Source organism: Tarenaya hassleriana, unplaced genomic scaffold (genome assembly GCF_000463585.1).
Source record: "Tarenaya hassleriana unplaced genomic scaffold, ASM46358v1 Cleome610, whole genome shotgun sequence".
Taxonomy (NCBI): domain Eukaryota; kingdom Viridiplantae; phylum Streptophyta; class Magnoliopsida; order Brassicales; family Cleomaceae; genus Tarenaya; species Tarenaya hassleriana.
Genome location: NW_010968609.1, coordinates 4,580 through 25,122, shown reverse-complemented (window position 1 = coordinate 25,122; position 20,543 = coordinate 4,580). Strand labels below are relative to the sequence as shown.

The window sequence follows — 20,543 nt, the reverse complement described above, 5'->3', positions numbered from 1 at the left end:
GAAAAATTGGAAATGAAAATTGAATTTGAAAATAAATATTTTTTAGCAAAAAAATTATTTCGAGCCTAATCCAAAACTAACCAAAATATCTGACACGTATAATTTATTTATGAAATCAAAGAAAATTAAAATAAAACCAAAGTAAAATCCAAAATATCCAAATAGTCTATATAATGGATAAAAAAAATAACATTCATTTACCAAAAAAAAAATACACATTCCGATTTTGTCATTAGAAGTTTCCAAGTTCAGATCTTTTCGTTTTGCAAAGAATCTGCAATAATAATCCGTGGCATGCATGTGCAAATCATCAAGATATTCTTCTTATTTCCGCATCTCTTCCGTACAAATACGAAATCCATTACACCACCGTCCTTACGAGGTTTTCTTCTGTGTTATCCTTCGTTCTGTTTTTTTTTTTGTGAGAGAATGGGTCGGTTTGTGGAAGCTTCTGCAGTTGCTTTGATATTGTCTTTGGTTGTTGTAATAACACATTCAGCTCCAGAATCTGCTCTTGTCACCACACTTCCTGGCTTCAATGGCACTCTTCCTTCCAAACACTACGCCGGGTAAGATTGATCCGTTCGATCGTATTCTCGAGACAAAACTCGTCTTTTTTCGCGTTTTGATTCTGGGTTTTGTTCCTAGTTTCGGCATCAGTTCTTTGTTTTTGATGGGTTCTGAAAAGTTATAACCTTTTTTTTCCACCAAAGGTATGTGACGATCGATGAGAAACGTGGCAAGAATCTATGGTATTACTTTGCGGAATCCGAGAAGGATCCGGCCGAGGATCCTGTCGTGCTTTGGCTCAACGGCGGTCCAGGTTGCTCGAGCATGGATGGCTTTGTCTACGAACATGGTAAAATACCGCGTTTTTCTCGCTTTCTTGTGTCCAAAGTAAGATATCTCGGTTAGGTTCCCGCTTTTTTTCGAGATTAGATTTCACAATCCAACCTGGTTTTTGATTATTTTCAGGTCCTTTTGATTTCAAACAAGCAAAAACAGACGGCAGTTTGCCACAGTTACGGCGCAATCCTTATAGCTGGTCCAAGGTAAAAAGAAAAGTTTGGTTCTTCCGGTCAATGATCGATGAACACAATAACATGTCGGTTTTCACTGTTCTAACGCTCTAGTTCCGTTCTCTGTCAGGTTTCCAACATCATATACCTGGATTCACCTGCAGGTGTCGGGTTTTCATACTCGGAGACCAAATCTGATTATTCCACAAATGATACACAGACTGCCATTGACGCTCATGCGTTTCTTCTCAAAGTTAAGTATAAGAACGTGCAGTTTCCTGAATCACCCTGTTGGGTGTGTTACTTTATATGTCTCATATTTATACATGGTTAATTTTCAATTTCATACTAAGACTTTCGAATTTAATAACTTTCAGAACATACAACCAAATCATGCATGCTATACACCATTAGAAAAATAATTTCGATATCTACGAAACGATATCAATAACATGCAATTCCGATAACAGTACAGAAAGTTATGATCAAACCAATATCATTAAATCTATATGTTTTTTTTAAACCGGAAAACCAAATCCGAACCCACGGCGAACCGTGTCTCCTTAAGGAAATTATTCTCCGCATGGTACCTACGGTTAATGGAATATATCCTCCCAGGATAGGATGGACGTACCTCACCGGAACAGTGGTACTGCAAACTCCGGTGCCTTGTCGAACTCAAAGAACGGCTTGAATCACAAAGAGAAAAAGATGTTTTCTTTCTTTTGTAGAAAGCTTTTGTGTTTTCTTGGTGTGTTTTCAAAAATGAAAACAAGACTCCTATTTATAGGATGAAAAAATTGTGAAACTTCAAAAAGTCATAAATATATTTAAATTTTTAACAACAAATGGAGGATAACTTATACAAAAAATAAATGGGAAAAAACCTCCATTCATTTAATTTATAAAAACTCCAACAATCCCCCACATGAATGGAGAATTTTAGAAAACTCTTTAAAACCATGCAACCTTTGTGATTCAACTATGAAATTAATCGCATCTGGATAAGTAGGTTTCCCTTTGAACTTTCCATAGTAGATTTAAATCGGATATACTCACCAATCGGTAGATGCGATATCTTTGAACTGTCGGTTTTTTATGTATACCAAGGCAATCTAAACCACACAATTAATTCTTAACCGTCTTTGGTTCTCACTGTTGTGTTCGTTTCAGCCATGAACATCTGCCTGGTTTCATGAAAGCGTAGAGAACTGGCCAACCATTATTCTCCTTGAAGCGGCCCACACTTCACTTTCACATAGGTGGTTTCCTAAGCGTGTCATCTCTGAAGATACACTATTTGATCATGACAAATTTAGGAACCATTAAAAATTTCTTAGTTTTTAAGTTTTCTAACTTAAAGTCGTATAATTTACCCTTTTCCATAGAACATTGTCTCATCATGAGAATGAGTTGGGTTATATTTGACAATGTTGAACCGTTAGTTACGACTTTGTATTCTCTTTGAACCTAGTTTTTGGGATCTCCAGTCTGCTAGGTAGAGTTACCACTGTACTAACTTGTCCTTGGCCATAAACCCATTCCCTTATATGTTTTTTCAACTAAATCTCTACAAAGACCTTTTATAAGTGGATCAACTACATTATCCTTTGACTTCACTTGGTCAACAGTTATAATACCACTTGAGATTAGTTGTCTAACGGTATTATGTCTACGTCTAATGTGACGAGACTTTCCGTTGTACATTACACTTCCTGCCCTTCCTATTGCAGCGAGATTATCGCAGTGTATGCATATAGGTGTCAATGGTTTGGGCCAATACGGAATATCTTCCAAGAAATTCCTAAGCCATTCAGCTTCTTCACCAGCTTTATCCAAAGCTATGAATTCACTTTCCATTGTAGAGCGAGCGATACATGTCTGTTTTGATGATTTCCAAGACACAACTCCTCCTCCAATCTTGCACAAGCAATATCTGGTCGAGTACAGTTTGCGATATACATCAAGTTTCCTAGAACTCTTGCATAGTCCAATTGAGACTCGCTTTTACCTTTGTTCTTTGTAAGAGCAAGGTTCACATCAATTGGAGTTCTTGCGACTTTGAAGTCCAAGTATTTAAACTTCTCAAGTACTTTCTCCATGTATTGAGATTGAGAAAACGCAAGACCTTCAGGAGTTTGAATTATTTTAATTCCAAGAATTAAATCAGCAACTCCTAAATCTTTCATATCAAATCTTGTGGATAACATACGCTTTGTATCATTTATAGTTGAAATGTCATTACTCATTATCAACATATCATCCACGTATAAACACACAATGACAATTCAATTAGGAGTGTCCTTAATGTAGATACATTTATCACTCTCATTAATCTTGAAACCGTTTGTCAACATTACATTGTCAAACTTAGCATGCCATTGCTTTGGTGCTTGTTTAAGTCCATACAAAGACTTAACAAGTCGACACACCTTATCTTCTTTTTCCGGAACTACAAACCCTTCAGGTTGTTCCATATAGATTCTTCGTCTAAATCTCCATTTAGGAAGGCGGTTTTAACGTCCATTTGATGGATTTGCAATTCATAAACGGCAGCCAAAGCAATTAACACCCGAATGGATGTAATTCTCGAGACTGGCGAATATGTATCAAAATAGTCAAGACCTTTTCGTTGTCGAAAACCTTTCACAACTAGTCTCGCCTTGTACTTGTCAATAGTACCATCATCTTTCAATTTTCTTTTAAAAATCCATTTGGAACTTAACGGTTTGTTCCCTGAAGAAAGATCAACCAACTCCCACGTATGGTTGCTCAGTATGGATTCAATTTCACTATTGACAGCCTCTTTCCAGTATTGAGCTTCAGAAGAAGTCACAACTTCCTTATATGTTTGAGGCTCATTTTCCAACATAAATGTTAGAAAATCTGGACCAATGAGGTAGCAATCCTTTGACGTGTACTAGGTCTAGGTTTTATCTCATTTTGTGCATCCTCTGTATTCACTTCCCGATTTCGCTTAGTTCCTTTATTAATTGATTCACATTCTCTTTTGTATGGAAAGATCGCTTCAAAAAATTCAGCATTATCTGACTCAATCACCGTATTCCTTTAAATATCAGGGATTTCATATTTGTGAATCAAAAATCTGTATGCTTTACTTTTTGTAGCATAACCTATGAAAACACAATCTATCGTTTTCGGTCCTATTTTAACCCTTTTTGGGAGAGGAACCTGGACCTTTGCTAGACACCCCCACACCTTGAAGTAATTCAAGTTAGGCTTTCTTCCTTTCCATTTTTCATATGGAATGGATTGTGTCTTACTATGGAGAACTCGGTTGAGTATTTGAGTAGCTGTTAAAATAGCTTCACCCCACATGTTCTCGGGTAAACCGGAACTTATCAATAAGGCATTCATCATCTCCTTCAATGTTCGATTCTTCCTTTCCGCAATTCCATTGGACTGTGGAGTGTAAGGGGCGGTAGTTTGGTGAATAATGCCAAATTTCAAACATATTTCTTCAAACGGAGATACATATTCACCGCCTCTATCACTTCTGATCATTTTGATCTCTTTGTTGAGTTGTGTCTCAACTTCATTTTTGTACTGTTTAAATGCAACGTCAATAGCTTCATTTTTGCTATTAAGCAAATAAACATAGCAATATCGTGTGTTATCATCAATAAAAGTTATAAAAAACTTTTTGCCACCGCGAGATGGTGATGATTTCATATCACAAATATCTGTATGAATTAAGTCTAGAGGTTCACTATTTCTCTCAACCGATTTGAAAGAATGTTTAGTAAACTTAGATTCAACACAGACTTCACACTTTGATTGCTTAACAATCAAATTTGGGCAACAATTCCAAATTAATCATTTTTCTCAAAGACTTGTAATTCACATGTCCCAATCTAGCGTGCCATAAATTATTCGACTCGAGTAAGTAAGCGGAAGAATCATTCTTATTACCATTCATGGTCATTACATTGAGTTTGAAAAGTCCCTCAGTGAGGTAACCTTTTCCAACATACATGTCATTCTTACTTATTACAAGCTTATCGGAAACAAAAACACATTTGAATCCATGTTTCACCATCAGTGATGTCGATACTAAGTTCTTCCGAATCTCCAGTACATGAAGAACATTAGTGAGAGTCACTATCTTTCCGGATGTCATCTTGAAGGCAACCTTTCCAGTCCCTTCAACCTTCGAGTTGTGGAATTTCCCATGAATATAGTTTCTCCATCTTTCGTGGGAACATAAGATGAGAACATCCACTTATTGGCACACACATGGCAGGTAGCACCGGAATCCATCCACCATTCCTTGGGATTTCCAACCAAGTTAACTTCAGATCGAGATCATGGCACACAAATCAATATCTTCCACTCCGGAAGCAATCTCCATGATGTTAACATTGTTTTTCTTCTTGGTCTTTGGACCACGACAATCCACAGCTCGGTGACCAAGCTTACCGCAGTTGTGGCAAGAACCCTTAGATTTATTAACAAATTTATTCGGGTTATTCTTTTGGTTATAAAAATTCATTCTTTTCTTACCAACAGATGGAGCATGTTCAATGACAATTGCTCCTAAGACCGAGCTTGTCCTGCGAGCTTTCATTTCGGTCATCTTGTTGTCCTCTTCAATTCTGAGACGGACAATCAAATCTTCAAGCGACATCTCTTTTCGCTTGTGTTTTTCAAGTAGTTCTTGAAGACCCTCCATGAGGGTGGTAACTTCTCGATGAAGGCAGCTACTTGAAAGCTTCATCGATCATCATACCTTCAGCAAGAAGATTCTGAACAATGACTTGCAGTTCTTGAACTTTGGTTGAGACAAGTTTATTGTCAACCATCTTGAATTCAAGAAACTTAGCGGCTATGAACTTCTTCATACCGGCACCTTCAGTTTTGTACTTCTTCTCGAGAGCCTCCCATAACTCTCGTGAAGTAGCAACTGTACAAAATACATTATATAATGAGTCATCTAAACCACTCAAAACATAGTTCTTACACAGGAAGTCTGAGTGCTTCCAAGCCTCAATCACCACGAAGCATTCCTATTCCGGTACAGACTCTGCCGGTTTAGGAACATCTTCCTTGATGTATCTTTGCAATGACAATGTTGTCAAGTAAAAGAACATCTTTGCCTGCCACCTCTTGAAATCAACACCGAAAAACTTAGTCGGTTTTTCCGCAGGTGCTGGTGCAGGGGGAGTCACTGTGGGTACAGCCACAGGCATAGCAGCAGCATTTTCAGCCATTTTCTGAAAATCAGAATACCACTTTTTAGTATTACAACTAAAGGTATCAGAATTTTAAAACCTTGCGGTAATAATTTCTGAACTCGATTATTTAACCACGCGGGTAATAATCTCAAAACCTCAATGAGGAAACCATAAAACTATTTAAGTGTTATTTAGATCGTTTTCAGGTAAGAGGGAGCCAACTCTATATATAGAGTGCATAATTATCCAACCTCTTTTCTTGGCAAAACTTTCTCACCGTCAACACTTAAATATTTTCTCGGTTTTTTTTTTCGAAATTGAAAAACTTTACTTTGTCTCCCTGAGGACAAAAGCTCGTTCTTCCACCAATAACGAGACAATATATAATAACATAATACACAGTAATTTCCTTAAGCTTGTTGGGTGTGTTACTTTATATGTCTCATATTCATGCATGATTAACTTTCAATTTCATACCAAGACTTTCGAATTTAATAACTTTCAGAACATACAACCAAATCATGCATGCTATACACCATTAGAAAAATAATTTCAATATCTACGAAACGATATCAAGAACATGCAATTCCGATAACAGTACAGAAAGTTATGATATCACCAATATCATTAAATCTATATATTTTTTTTAAACCGAAAAACCAAATCCGAACCCACGGCGAACCGTGTCTCCTTAAGGAAATTATTCCCCGTGCGGTACCTACGGTTAATAGAAATATATCTTCCCAGGTTAGGACGGACGTACCTCATCGGAACAGTGGTACTGCAAACTTCGGTGTCTTGTCGAACTCAAAGAACGGCTTGAATCACAACGAGAAAAAGATGTTTTTCTTTCTTTTGTAGAAAACTTTTGTGTTTTCTTGGTGTGTTTTCAAAAATGAAAACTTATACAAAAAATTGTGAAACTTCAAAAAGCCATAAATATATTTAAATTTGTAACAACAAATGGAGAATAACTTATACAAAAAATAAATGGGAAAAAACCTCCATTCATTTAATTTATAAAAACTCCAACACACCCTTTTCTTGTTCGCTTCGAAACTGACAAATTTCTCTTTTTCAACAGTGGTTCCGAATGTTTCCGGAGTTTCAATCGAATCCGTTCTACATCTCGGGAGAATCCTACGCTGGAATCTATGTGCCGACGCTCGCTTCTGAAGTCGTCAATGGTATGATCAGAATATCGTTTTATCTGCATCTTTTCTCTTCTTCGGGTATCTGATATAAACCGAAAAACATCGATTCTTGAATCTTTCTAACCGTTATATCGATTCCTCTTTAGGTATTAAGGATGGCGTAAAACCGGTTATCAACTTCAAGGTTAGGACAACTTCAGATCCAGCTCTTTTGTTGGTTCTGATTTAGTTTTCACCTCTCTGTTTGAAAAGTTTCATGCTTTATGAGTTTCTTTAACCAAAGACAATCTGACTTGGAAATCTGGATGTCTAATGTTTAGGGATATTTGATCGGCAATGGAGCTGCAGACCCGATTTATGACGGGAACGCTTTAGTCCCGTTCGTACACGGGATGGGACTAATCTCGGATGACCTCTTCAAGGTTCGTAATGCTCGTTTACCCGATATTTCTTTTTTCAGTCTTTTTTGTAACGCAGAACGAGTAATTTTCAGGAGGCTACAGCTGTGTGCCAAGGAAGGTTCTATAGCTCGAATGGACCCGAATGCGACGAAAAACTGGCTAAAGTCGACGAGGTAAATGAATTCGAAACCTTCAGGTATCGGTTTACATATCACGTTTTGACGTTTTTCTGAACTTTTTTCTCTCTCAGGACATCGCAAGATTGAACGTATACAACATTCTCGAGCCGTGCTACCACGGGACAACGTCCCTTTCAGCGCCCGATGTCAATTTGCCGTCTAGTTTCCTTGATTTAGGCAAAACTAAACGGCCATTGGCCGTGAGAAAGAGAATGTTCGGCCGTGCTTGGCCTCTACGCGCGCCTGTACTTCCAGGCCTCGTCCCAAATTGGCCTCAACTCCTCGAAAAACTCTATATCCCTTGCACTGTAAGTAACAAACGATCTGCCCTATTTGTTTTCACTAGCCGAAACTCATTATCCGCTGAAAAAACACGATGTTTTTTGGCAGGATGACAGAGTAGCAACGATATGGTTGGACGATCCAGCGGTCAGGAAAGCAGTTCATGCCAAAGAGGTTGGTCCATTTGATTGTGTTATCGTGTTCAAGTTCTTGAAAATGTAACGTTTAACGAGATCATGAAATTTGCCCGAGAAAATCGACAGGTCAGTGAGATCGGAAGCTGGATGCTCTGCACATCGAAACTCAGATATGTACATGACTATGGAAGCATGCTCTTTCTCCATAGAAAGCTCACTCTTGACGGATACCGAGCTCTCATTTACAGGTAAAATCACATCTTGAACTCGGAAAAGGAATTGGAGCTTCCGTAACATTCGCTAAATCTGATTTTCCGTGCAGCGGAGATCACGATATGTGTGTTCCATATACCGGTTCTGAAGCATGGACACGTTCTCTCGGATACAATGTCACAGATGAATGGAGGGCATGGATATCAAATGATCAAGTAGCCGGGTAATTTTCTTTCGCAAATATCGTTTCTTGCCGAACAAAAGCGTATTTCTCGTTCTTGAAGCGACATAATTTCCGTGTCCAAAATCTCATCTTTACTGCAATTTTCCACACACATTGCAGGTATACACAAGGATATGCGAACAATCTCACGTTTCTAACTATCAAGGCAAGCAAAAAGATTGAATACTCTATTTTAAACATATATACTTTTCTCACCGAGTTCTTGAAGAAAAAAAACGTCGTGTTATGCTTTTCTGATGGTTCTTTTTACGGCGAAAACCCGAGGGTTTGCAGGGTGCAGGGCATACAGTTCCCGAGTACAAGCCTCGCGAGTCGTTGGATTTCTATAGCCGGTTTCTTGCAGGAGAAAAGATATGATGAAACCCATCAAGATTCATGTTCTGTTCTGTCAGAAGTTGTTCAATGCCTTCATCTTCATCGTATGTTTTTGTACTGTTAAGTCTTTGAGTATATAAATAAAAGAAGTATGTGTTTTAAGATTTAACAGCATTGGAGTGTTATGGTTCTCCTGTGAAAGATAGAGAGAAATGTTGCGTATTCTGGTTCTGGTTTGCCGGACGTCTTGCCGTTTTTATTTTAGACGAACAGACGGCTTGCTGTTCTTCTTTTAAACGCATCAACTGCGTCTCGGCTTTATTTGATCACTTAGAAATAGACAGTCGTTCTCCGCCGTCGTAAAAATGCGGAGCGATTTCTCTACTCCGCCTCCGCCTCCGCCGGAAGGAAAACCCTAAATCACCGGAAATGGCGTATTAAACAGGCGAAGAAGTCGAACTTCCAAGACACCATAGAGGAAATTCTCATTTCTATCGATTCGTCGGACTTCGTCGCCGTCTCGCTGCAAAAACACCGGCTCCTAATCTGCCGCGTGGTACATTGTCAACGCCATGGACGCTCCTCCGGAGACTGCTTACTTGTAGGCTAGACATGCCGCCGAGCGCTACCAGATCCTCCAGTTCGCGCTATTTGCCTTTTCACGATTCGCGGTTCCAAACTTACCGTGAACCCGTACGGAATTTGGATTTCTAGCTTCGTCGATTTTGCATCAGAATTTATTAGGTTTTAGTTTTAATGCGGGTTTTGTAGGTATAACTTCCATTTGATTCCTCGGGATGGATTGAAAGTTAGGGATGCCCTCTTACAGCTTCTCCTGTCAAGCTTCCCGTTTTACGAAGGTGAATTCCCTGCTCCCTCATCTTGTTTGCGCTTTGGGATTTCTGAACAGGTTTGTTGAGCACTGTATTGCAAACTGAATTCCTTTGTTTAGTCCTAGGTAAACAGTTCATTGAAATTCTGGGGACAAGTAGATGTGTGTTCTTGTACTGAAGCTGTCTTAATGGTTAACTGATTTAGAATCTTCAGATATGAACCTGATTCTGAATCAAAAGCACCAGAGATGGACTGGACAAGCGGATCGGTGATCAACTTTGATGAACTATGTCTATAGAAGTTGATTCCATTACCGAACCAATGGATGCTGTCGAAGCCGTTGCTGTCTGGAAGCTTGAGTTACTTGTGTGTAACACATTGCTTCACAAATTTTCTCACCATTGAACACTTCTCAGTTCTCAGAAAGCTCTGTCCTTGCAGTTGTTTAGTTAGAAATCATGGTTATGCTGATTGGCTTGAACTGGTTCTGTCAGAGACAGGTAATTAGCAGGTTTCAAGCCAAAAGATTCAGGTGGCTAATGGCTATTTCTGGGCATAATGCTATTATTAGCCTACAAGAAAAGTGAAAGATCCTGAACCGTTGAGAGCCACTCTTCCCCCCCCCCCCAAATTTCTCTCTCTTTTTTTTTTAAATTTTAATGCCCTGCATTTCCAATCTTCTTTTCTAAGAAATTTAAAGCCTTAAAGTGCTACACAAATTCCCCATCTAATCATGATTTCATTTTCTTAGGGTTCTTTGTCTGATCAGTTTCCTAGAAAAACTTCTATCCAAGGTTTGTTACCGGAGTTTCTGAAGCATTTTAATTGTTGTCTTGTCTTGGTGGATTCTTGATCCTCTCTGTTCATCTTTGAAGGAGACGAGATGGATCCTTCCGAGCTTAGCCGGGTTTTCCAGATGTTTGACAAGAATGGAGATGGAAAGATCACGAAGAAGGAGCTCGACGTGTTCTTCAAGAACATGGGTGTTTATATCCCGGAAAACGAAATCAGGCAAATGATAGATAAGATGGATGTGAATGGAGACGGGTATATGGATGTGAACGAGTTTGGAGCGTTGTATCAAGCGATAATGGAAGAGAACGACGAGGAAGACGACGTGAGGGAAGCTTTCAAGGTGTTTGATCAGAACGGGGATGGGTTCATCACAGGCGAAGAACTCAGGTCGGTTTTGGCTTCCTTGGGGCTCAAGCAAGGAAGAACCCTAGAAGATTGCAAGAAGATGATAAACAAGGTAGACGCTGATGGAGATGGCATGGTTAATTATAAGGAGTTCAAGCAGATGATGAAAGGTGGTGGATTTTCTGCCCTTAGCTCCATTTAAAATCATTATGTAGATTTTGTTTTCTAAGTTTTTTCAATCGCATTTTGAAAACGTTTTAGACATTTTGAAATAATCATTTTGTATCGTGTCTACAAATGAATTGGATGTATTTTTTTTAATAAATTAATAGACTTGCAACCGAATTCTAAAAAAAAAAAATTGGAATAGAAGATTGAAAAATCAAACTATTTATATTAGATGAATATTTTTTAAAATAAAAACTGAATTTAAATAAAATTTCAATTAAAAAACCTGAAATAATAACGGTCGTATTTTCAAAATCGAAACTGCGAATCCAAAAATAATAGAATTAAAATTGAAAGTTCCAACTTTATATGTAAATTATATTCTAAAATTTAGTGTTTTTGTTACATGGAGACAAGGAAAAAATATGAAAGGGAATGTGGTGAAAGTTTTAATTACATAGCACACAGTGGATACCATAAATTTTATATATTGAATCAATTATTATATGTAAATCACATTCTAATCGAATTAAAATATATTATATGATGTTGCTGTTATAGCACACATGTGCTTTACAATGTTACATGTAAATGAAGTCATTTTACCATGTGAACAAAACAAACTCGATAAATGAGCTAAACCGGAAAAGGTTGGTTTTGGGTGGTAACCGGAGCAAATTCCATAACCGAGATCGGTTCGATACGGGTTTGGGCTTTATAAATTAGAAATAAGCTTGTACCAGAAACAGTGTGCCAACAGTGAGCTAAGCAAATCGAACCGGTCAGGCGATTGAGAAGCCCTAGCACCGGCGAGGAGAAGAGATGGCGGCGGCGGCTAGGGTTTCGTCATCAGCTTCGATGGCTCTTCGCCGTGAAGTTCGCCAGCTTCGTTTGTTGGTTTCTTCACCGATCTCTCACCGTTTTAATTCCGTCCTTTGCCCTGTCAGGTACTTCTCGTCGTACCCATCAACCATTCGAGTCCGAATTTGATTTGAGTGGTCGGAATCTGTGCTTATTGGTTTCATGTTGGAGTTTCTGGGGTAAGATTGGTACTCGTTCTGATAGAAATCGCTCATTGATGATGGAAAGCGTCTAGAAAGGAAAAATGTTGAATCTTCGGCTTAGAGGCAATGGAGTTTTTCCCAGATTTTCGTATTAGATTAGGATATATGAAAGCGGTAACATCATATTAAGATCCTGTTTGAGAAAATGTATGGAAATTCGAACATTTGAATGATTCCTGTAAAATGGGTCTGGCGGTGATGAGAAGTTTAATACATAGGGTTGAATGGGAATGAAGCAGTATATCAAGTGATGCCTATGGCTCTGTTCAAATGCATAGACCTTATGAAGTGGATATATCACTGTTCGAATTTGCCCTCTTAGTTGTGTCTCTGTTCTGCCTCTTTTACAAACCCAGATTCTGTCTCTGTATAAACTGATCGACGTTCTTTGACGGTAAACCGCTGGATAAAGATGTACTCATCATGTAGTAGCTCCGGTGATCTTTTGTGCAAGGTTTTGCATGAGGAATCTCTCGATCAACCGGCTCATAGAGTTGGAAGATTTCATCTTCGGGGGACGTCTTGGTTTCATTCAACTTCATTTCGCAGTTCTGCTGCTGATGATTTGCAACCCGTGAGTAAATCTGAGAACGTGTAAAGAGGAAAAAGTTGAAGGGAAAGAGAGCGGTTGTGAGATGGCTCAAGTTTTTCCGGTGGAAGAAAAAGAAAGAATATGAAAGAATGACTGCTGAAGAGAAGATACTTTACAAACTTAGAAAGGTGATACAAAACCTTAGTTCCGAGTGTATCTTGTTGCTGAAATTCGCGTATTAACAGCGTATATTCCTCGTCGTTTTTTGTGTTTGTGGTTCTACGAATGTACTCAGGCTCAGAAGAAAGAGGAACGCCTTATGGAGACGATGAAAAAACTCGAACCTGCAGAGTCAGCAGAAACAATGCATGACCCCGAGATATTGACACCCGAGGAGCATTTCTACTATCTGAAGATGGGTTTGAAGTGCAAGAACTACGTTCCTGTCGGAAGGCGGGGAATATATCAGGGAGTGATCCTGAACATGCACCTGCACTGGAAGAAGCACCAGACGGTACAGGTCGTGGTCAAGACATTCACACCAGAGGAGGTGAAGGAAATTGCCTTTGACTTAGCAAGATTAACAGGTGGAATAGTTCTTGACATCCATGAAGGGAACACCATAATTATGTACAGAGGGAAGAATTATGTTCAGCCTCCTACCGAGATTATGTCGCCGAGGATTACCCTCCCTCGGAAGAAGGCTCTGGACAAATCCAAATGCCGGGATGCTCTTCGGGCTGTCAGAAAGTATATTCCCCGGCTTGAACATGAACTCCAGTTGCGTCGAGCACAGGCTGAGACCAACCGAGATAACCCTAATGTTGTAGTTGATGCCCGAGAAAGCAGCCGGGTTGTGAGTTCAGTCCGGAGGTCAGAGCGGGTAAAGGAGATTATAGAAAGAAGTGAAGAGGGTTTGGAGGATGATGACCGAGAAGAAGCTGAATCAAAAATGGCAACGGATTCGGAAGATCTCTCAGATATTTTTGAAACTGATTCAGAATCAGAAACCGAAAAGGCTGATCGACCACTTTTTCTTACAGAGTTTGAGAAATTTCCAGCAGTACACGACCGAGAACCCGAAGACTTTGAGGAGCATTTGCGTAGCATATCATCGGAGTCAAGAAACGCTAAATCGAAGGTTGAAAAAGAAGATGACGATGACTCTCCAGATTTCGATGAAGTTGATAGGATGTTTCTGAGAGCCGCTTCACTTCTTAAGAAGAAGAGAAGATGAAGTACTTGTATACAGACAAAGGTCTAGTCACCTTTCTTGTATAACTCTTCTCTTAGTTCATGCCCTTTTGTAGAATCAGGAAGGTGAACACAAGACTGAATACACAGATGAATGAATGTGGTTACATTACACTACAATGGCTATGTACGGATGTTATGAATTTGCAATTCGGATTCAATTTTCTTAACATTCTCTGCAATATCTCGGATTCTGGAAGACAACTCTTCTGTGTGTTGTTCAACATTGTTCATTAAACTCAGCAACCTGTCTCTGTAAGCTTCACACAACTGATTCTGATGCCCGATCTCCCTCTCGAGCTCCTCGATCTGCTTGTCTTTGTCGGCCTGCCAGATTCGAAAACTCAGTAAACCACAGGATATATACACACACATATATATATATACACACATATACAAAACGTACAAGAACAGTATTGTATGGAGAAGCAGTGAGGAAGAGTGGATGGTTGTGCTCTTTGATGAATCTGGTGACGACCCATTTCCCAGATTTCTCCATTTTCACGAGGATCGTGGCCTTGCAGCCTTCTCGAGAACTGTGTCTCGGCCTCTTCTCTCCTCCAAGATGTGCACTTTTCTGACTGTTGGGAGAAAACCCTTGTTTGTTACAGCCGAGTCTCCGAGCGAGTGTTCTTCCGTCGATCCCCGATCGACGCCTCTGCATCATCCGCACCACGAACCCTAATCTTCTCGCGTAATCTACGTAGAAATTCCTCGCCTCGTCTTCGGAATCGAACTCATTTGAATGATTCCTGTAAAATGGGTCTGGCGGTGATGAGAAGTTTAATACATAGGGTTGAATGGGAATGAAGCAGTATATCAAGTGATGCCTATGGCTCTGTTCAAATGCATAGACCTTATGAAGTGGATATATCACTGTTCGAATTTGCCCTCTTAGTTGTGTCTCTGTTCTGCCTCTTTTACAAACCCAGATTCTGTCTCTGTATAAACTGATCGACGTTCTTTGACGGTAAACCGCTGGATAAAGATGTACTCATCATGTAGTAGCTCCGGTGATCTTTTGTGCAAGGTTTTGCATGAGGAATCTCTCGATCAACCGGCTCATAGAGTTGGAAGATTTCATCTTCGGGGGACGTCTTGGTTTCATTCAACTTCATTTCGCAGTTCTGCTGCTGATGATTTGCAACCCGTGAGTAAATCTGAGAACGGTTCCAATCGAGGTGGAGTAGGTTCTGCTAATGTTAAGAAAGATCCTGAACCGTTGAGAGCCACTACCATATCCATAACCAAGACCAGGAAGCCGAAACCACCGCTCCAATCATAAATACGGCGTAAATCAACCGGAGGATCGCGATTCCGATGGTACTAACCATTTCTCCGGCGATTCTCCCTCGCGCCTCGATGGGTATTTTTTTTTTCCTTCCTCGCGTCAGAACATGAAGGAAGAAGAATCGGAGAGACCTTGAAAATCGTTATTGATGATTCGTACAGGGACGACGACGATGGCGATTATGGCTATCGCTGACGAGAATTCTCCATAGGAGAGAGGAGGAAGAAGGAAGACAACGGTGCCAGCTCGAAGACAGAGGGATTAGGAAAATGATCAATTATTGGTGGAGATTGTGGGCCCCCGTTTTTAGAAGACATTTGGCCACCATCACCTACAGTTAATCCACGTAATCTACGAACTCCAGCCTATCGTAAGTCGCCACGTGTCTTCCAGCATTTTCACTATTTAACGCCGGCGGTGATGGTGAAGATGCGTACTACACACGCGCAACGCTAGGGCGTGAAGAAAAGTTTCGGACACCGATTTATTTAATGGCGTTGTCTCTCGATCTCGTCTACGGGATGAGACCGAATTAATGAGGTTTCCACGGCCAAATATCTATTGCGTTATATGTTCCATAATAATATTGGAAATTCAAATTGTTGTATGAATTTATTAAAGTTTATCGATAAATAAATGAAAATTTTTATCTTAAAAAATATACTAATTTGTAATTTTCTTTTAAATTTCTAAACGAATTTGTGTTAACTGTGTAAATGTTTCTGACGAACAATATTAACATGATTCACCGGATTTTCAACGTCAACTCCATGTGGCCAATTTTTGTTTTTGTTTTATTATTTATTATTTTTTTTAATGGTATGAAACAATTTTATCGTGTGAAATTGATATGAAAAATCCGTTTAACCATATCAACACCATTTATCATAAACAGTTACACAGTTAACACAGTCAGAATTTATTTAGAAATTTGAAATTTTTTTGTAAATTGATATATTCTTTTGAGAGATAAAATTTTCATATATGATAAGAAAGGGACATTCCATGTGAAGTGAAGGTTGTGGGATTTGATTGTTGTTATGATTTTGTCTTCCCAATTGGGCATTTGCCTATTAATTCTATTATTGGTGTTGTTGCTCTCTCCCTCTCTAATATTATTTTTTTGGAGTTATTGGTTAAGTGTGACAAAAAGATGTGGTGTTTTGCAAAGTATGACAAAATAGTTATGACCTTTGCAAACTATATCTTTTTATAAATTTTTGACACAACTACTCTTACTTTATTGTATAATTTCAATATTGTCATCTAGCGTCCCAAAAAATGTGCAATATAAAAAGCAGATTTTTTTGGAAACCGTGTAATCCGGGAGAGTTTTTTTTCATCCGGGAGAGACTGTTTTTATCCGGAAGAACTGTTTTTCATCCAAGAGAGTTTGTCTTTTGTCCGGGAGAACTGTTTTTCGTCCGGGAGAGTCTGTTTTTTGTCCGGGAGAACTTTTTTTGTCCGGGAGAGTCTGTTTTTTGTCCGGGAGAACTTTTTTTGTCCGGGAGAGTCTGTTTTTTGTCCGGGAGAATTTTTTTTGTTCGGGAGAGTTTGTTTTTATCCGGGAGAATTTTTTTTTTGTCCGGGAGAACTATTTTTTGTCCGGAAGGATTTTTTTTGTCCGGAAAAATCTGTTTTTCGTTCGGAAAAGTTTGTTTTTTTGTCTGGAAGAACTGTTTTTTTCGAGGGAGTTGTTTTTCGTTCGGGAGTGTACGTTTTTTTTCCGAATGAAAAATAGTTCTCACATATAAAAAAAATTGTTTTTTTATATAAAAAACATTTTTTCTTCTATGAAAACAATTTTCTCAAAAAAAAGTATTCTCCCAAACGAAAATAGAGTTTTTCAGATAAAAAAACATTTTTTTCGGATAAAAAAAGTCTTTTCCGAATGAAAAAATAATTTTTTCGGACGAGAAACAGTTCTTCTTGATAAAAAAATTATTTTTTCCGTATACAAAAACAGTTAAACCAAATAAAAACAGATTCTCACAGATAAAAAATAATTATTCCGGATGAAAAAAACAGTTTTCCGAGATAACACAGTTTCTGAATAAAATATATTTTTTATGTTGTAATTGTTTTGAATAATGGAAACATTGAAATTATACAATAAAGTAAGGGTATTTTTGTCAAAAAATTATAAAAATGTATAGTTTGCAAAGGAAGGAAAAAAAGTATAGATTTCTAATGACGTGACGTTTTTGGATACTGGTGCAAATTTTCCCTATTTTTTTTCTATTCGATTGCACAAAATTAACTAAAAAATCCGAGTCCAATATCAAATTTAGATTGGAATTAACGGTAAATGTGTTATTCCCGGATTTTTAATCGTATTTCTAATTTTTTTAGTATTCGAATATCCAATTCATTACAAAAAAAATAACATTTCTTTATATTTATTTACAATTTTATTTTTGGTAATAAAGAGATTTATGTCAAAAAAACATATTTTCTAGATACCCCAATTTAATATAACCGATTGTTTTCTTGGAATATTTCACGCTGATTTCTTTATCCTAACAACTCTACCTTCAATCCCAATTTATATCCATGTATAATCAAGACGTATAGAGAAGTTTTAAAAAAAAATTACCATAGAAGATTATGTAGAGATATGAAGGATATCATCATAATGTAAAATTTGATTTTATTTGGATATTTAGTGAATATTGAACTTAACTTGAAAAACAACAAACTAAAATTACCATGAATTCATAGGTAATCACATTTTATGAATCAAATGAATTGAATACGAATTGTGATATGAAAAATTGGAAATGAAAATTGAATTTGAAAATAAATATTTTTTAGCAAAAAAATGATTTCGAGCCTAATCCAAAACTAACCAAAATATCTGACACGTATAATTTATTTATGAAATCAAAGAAAATTAAAATAAAACCAAAGTAAAATCCAAAATATCCAAATAGTCATAAGAAGTTTCCAAGTTCAGATCTTTTCGTTTTGCAAAGAATCTGCAATAATAATCCGTGGCATGCATGTGCAAATCATCAAGATATTCTTCTTAATTCCGCATCTCTTCCGTACAAATACGAAATCCATTACACCACCGTCCTTACGAGGTTTTCTTCTGTGTTATCCTTCGTTCTGTTTTTTTTTTTGTGAGAGAATGGGTCGGTTTGTGGAAGCTTCTGCAGTTGCTTTGATATTGTCTTTGGTTGTTGTAATAACACATTCAGCTCCAGAATCTGCTCTTGTCACCACACTTCCTGGCTTCAATGGCACTCTTCCTTCCAAACACTACGCCGGGTAAGATTGATCCGTTCGATCGTATTCTCGAGACAAAACTCGTCTTTTTTCGCGTTTTGATTCTGGGTTTTGTTCCTAGTTTCGGCATCAGTTCTTTGTTTTTGATGGGTTCTGAAAAGTTATAACCTTTTTTTTCCACCAAAGGTATGTGACGATCGATGAGAAACGTGGCAAGAATCTATGGTATTACTTTGCGGAATCCGAGAAGGATCCGTCCGAGGATCCTGTCGTGCTTTGGCTCAACGGCGGTCCAGGTTGCTCGAGCATGGATGGCTTTGTCTACGAACATGGTAAAATACCGCGTTTTTCTCGCTTTCTTGTGTCCAAAGTAAGATATCTCGGTTAGGTTCCCGCTTTTTTTCGAGATTAGATTTCACAATCCAACCTGGTTTTTGATTATTTTCAGGTCCTTTTGATTTCAAACAAGCAAAAACAGACGGCAGTTTGCCACAGTTACGGCGCAATCCTTATAGCTGGTCCAAGGTAAAAAGAAAAGTTTGGTTCTTCCGGTCAATGATCGATGAACACAATAACATGTCGGTTTTCACTGTTCTAACGCTCTAGTTCCGTTCTCTGTCAGGTTTCCAACATCATATACCTGGATTCACCTGCAGGTGTCGGGTTTTCATACTCGGAGACCAAATCTGATTATTCCACAAATGATACGCAGACTGCCATTGACGCTCATGCGTTTCTTCTCAAAGTTAAGTATAAGAACGTGCAGTTTCCTGAATCACCCTGTTGGGTGTGTTACTTTATATGTCTCATATTTATACATGGTTAATTTTCAATTTCATACTAAGACTTTCGAATTTAATAACTTTCAGAACATACAACCAAATCATGCATGCTATACACCATTAGAAAAATAATTTCGATATCTACGAAACGATATCAATAACATGCAATTCCGATAACAGTACAGAAAGTTATGATCAAACCAATATCATTAAATCTATATGTTTTTTTTAAACCGGAAAACCAAATCCGAACCCACGGCGAACCGTGTCTCCTTAAGGAAATTATTCTCCGCATGGTACCTACGGTTAATGGAATATATCCTCCCAGGATAGGATGGACGTACCTCACCGGAACAGTGGTACTGCAAACTCCGGTGCCTTGTCGAACTCAAAGAACGGCTTGAATCACAAAGAGAAAAAGATGTTTTCTTTCTTTTGTAGAAAGCTTTTGTGTTTTCTTGGTGTGTTTTCAAAAATGAAAACAAGACTCCTATTTATAGGATGAAAAAATTGTGAAACTTCAAAAAGTCATAAATATATTTAAATTTTTAACAACAAATGGAGGATAACTTATACAAAAAATAAATGGGAAAAAACCTCCATTCATTTAATTTATAAAAACTCCAACAATCCCCCACATGAATGGAGAATTTTAGAAAACTCTTTAAAACCATGCAACCTTTGTGATTCAACTATGAAATTAATCGCATCTGGATAAGTAGGTTTCCCTTTGAACTTTCCATAGTAGATTTAAATCGGATATACTCACCAATCGGTAGATGCGATATCTTTGAACTGTCGGTTTTTTATGTATACCAAGGCAATCTAAACCACACAATTAATTCTTAACCGTCTTTGGTTCTCACTGTTGTGTTCGTTTCAGCCATGAACATCTGCCTGGTTTCATGAAAGCGTAGAGAACTGGCCAACCATTATTCTCCTTGAAGCGGCCCACACTTCACTTTCACATAGGTGGTTTCCTAAGCGTGTCATCTCTGAAGATACACTATTTGATCATGACAAATTTAGGAACCATTAAAAATTTCTTAGTTTTTAAGTTTTCTAACTTAAAGTCGTATAATTTACCCTTTTCCATAGAACATTGTCT

General features: G+C 38.1%; 4 protein-coding genes and 1 pseudogene across 6 annotated transcripts; 4 read left to right on the top strand and 1 right to left on the bottom strand.

Moving 5' to 3' along the window:
• Positions 1-251: 251 nt before the first annotated feature.
• On the top strand, positions 252-9,301 carry LOC104799871 (serine carboxypeptidase-like 20). Of its 2 annotated transcripts, XM_010522550.2 has the most exons (15): positions 252-382; positions 500-569; positions 714-859; positions 976-1,052; positions 1,150-1,272; positions 7,299-7,401; positions 7,515-7,552; positions 7,689-7,790; positions 7,862-7,942; positions 8,020-8,256; positions 8,339-8,404; positions 8,494-8,615; positions 8,690-8,803; positions 8,924-8,969; positions 9,098-9,301. In XM_010522550.2, exons 1-15 carry the CDS (start codon positions 295-297, stop codon positions 9,179-9,181), a joined length of 1,497 nt encoding a protein of 498 aa, XP_010520852.1. In that variant the 5' UTR covers positions 252-294; the 3' UTR covers positions 9,182-9,301. The 2 variants fall into 2 exon arrangements, with proteins under 2 accessions (XP_010520852.1, XP_010520851.1); XM_010522549.2 differs by having other exon boundaries at positions 254-569.
• A 1,321-nt stretch (positions 9,302-10,622) lies between these two features.
• On the top strand, positions 10,623-11,426 carry LOC104799869 (calmodulin-like protein 2). The gene is made up of 2 exons (XM_010522548.2): positions 10,623-10,767; positions 10,849-11,426. The coding sequence occupies exon 2, from the start codon at positions 10,857-10,859 to the stop codon at positions 11,313-11,315; it is 459 nt and encodes a 152-aa protein (XP_010520850.1). The 5' UTR covers positions 10,623-10,767; positions 10,849-10,856; the 3' UTR covers positions 11,316-11,426.
• Positions 11,427-12,044: 618 nt separating this feature from the next.
• LOC104799870 lies at positions 12,045-14,301 on the top strand (annotated as a pseudogene).
• On the bottom strand, positions 14,199-15,249 carry LOC104799872 (protein FAR-RED ELONGATED HYPOCOTYL 3-like). The gene is made up of 3 exons (XM_010522551.1): positions 15,060-15,249; positions 14,538-14,896; positions 14,199-14,458 (listed from the first exon to the last, which is right to left on the bottom strand). Exons 1-3 carry the CDS (start codon positions 15,247-15,249, stop codon positions 14,255-14,257), a joined length of 753 nt encoding a protein of 250 aa, XP_010520853.1. The 3' UTR covers positions 14,199-14,254.
• A 3,122-nt stretch (positions 15,250-18,371) lies between these two features.
• On the top strand, positions 18,372-20,515 carry LOC104799868 (serine carboxypeptidase-like 20). 2 transcript variants are annotated; one of them, XM_010522547.1, is made up of 6 exons: positions 18,372-18,508; positions 18,626-18,695; positions 18,840-18,985; positions 19,102-19,178; positions 19,276-19,398; positions 20,319-20,515. In XM_010522547.1, exons 1-6 carry the CDS (start codon positions 18,421-18,423, stop codon positions 20,322-20,324), a joined length of 510 nt encoding a protein of 169 aa, XP_010520849.1. In that variant the 5' UTR covers positions 18,372-18,420; the 3' UTR covers positions 20,325-20,515. The 2 variants fall into 2 exon arrangements, with proteins under 2 accessions (XP_010520849.1, XP_019056398.1); XM_019200853.1 differs by having other exon boundaries at positions 18,372-18,695.
• Positions 20,516-20,543: the final 28 nt, after the last annotated feature.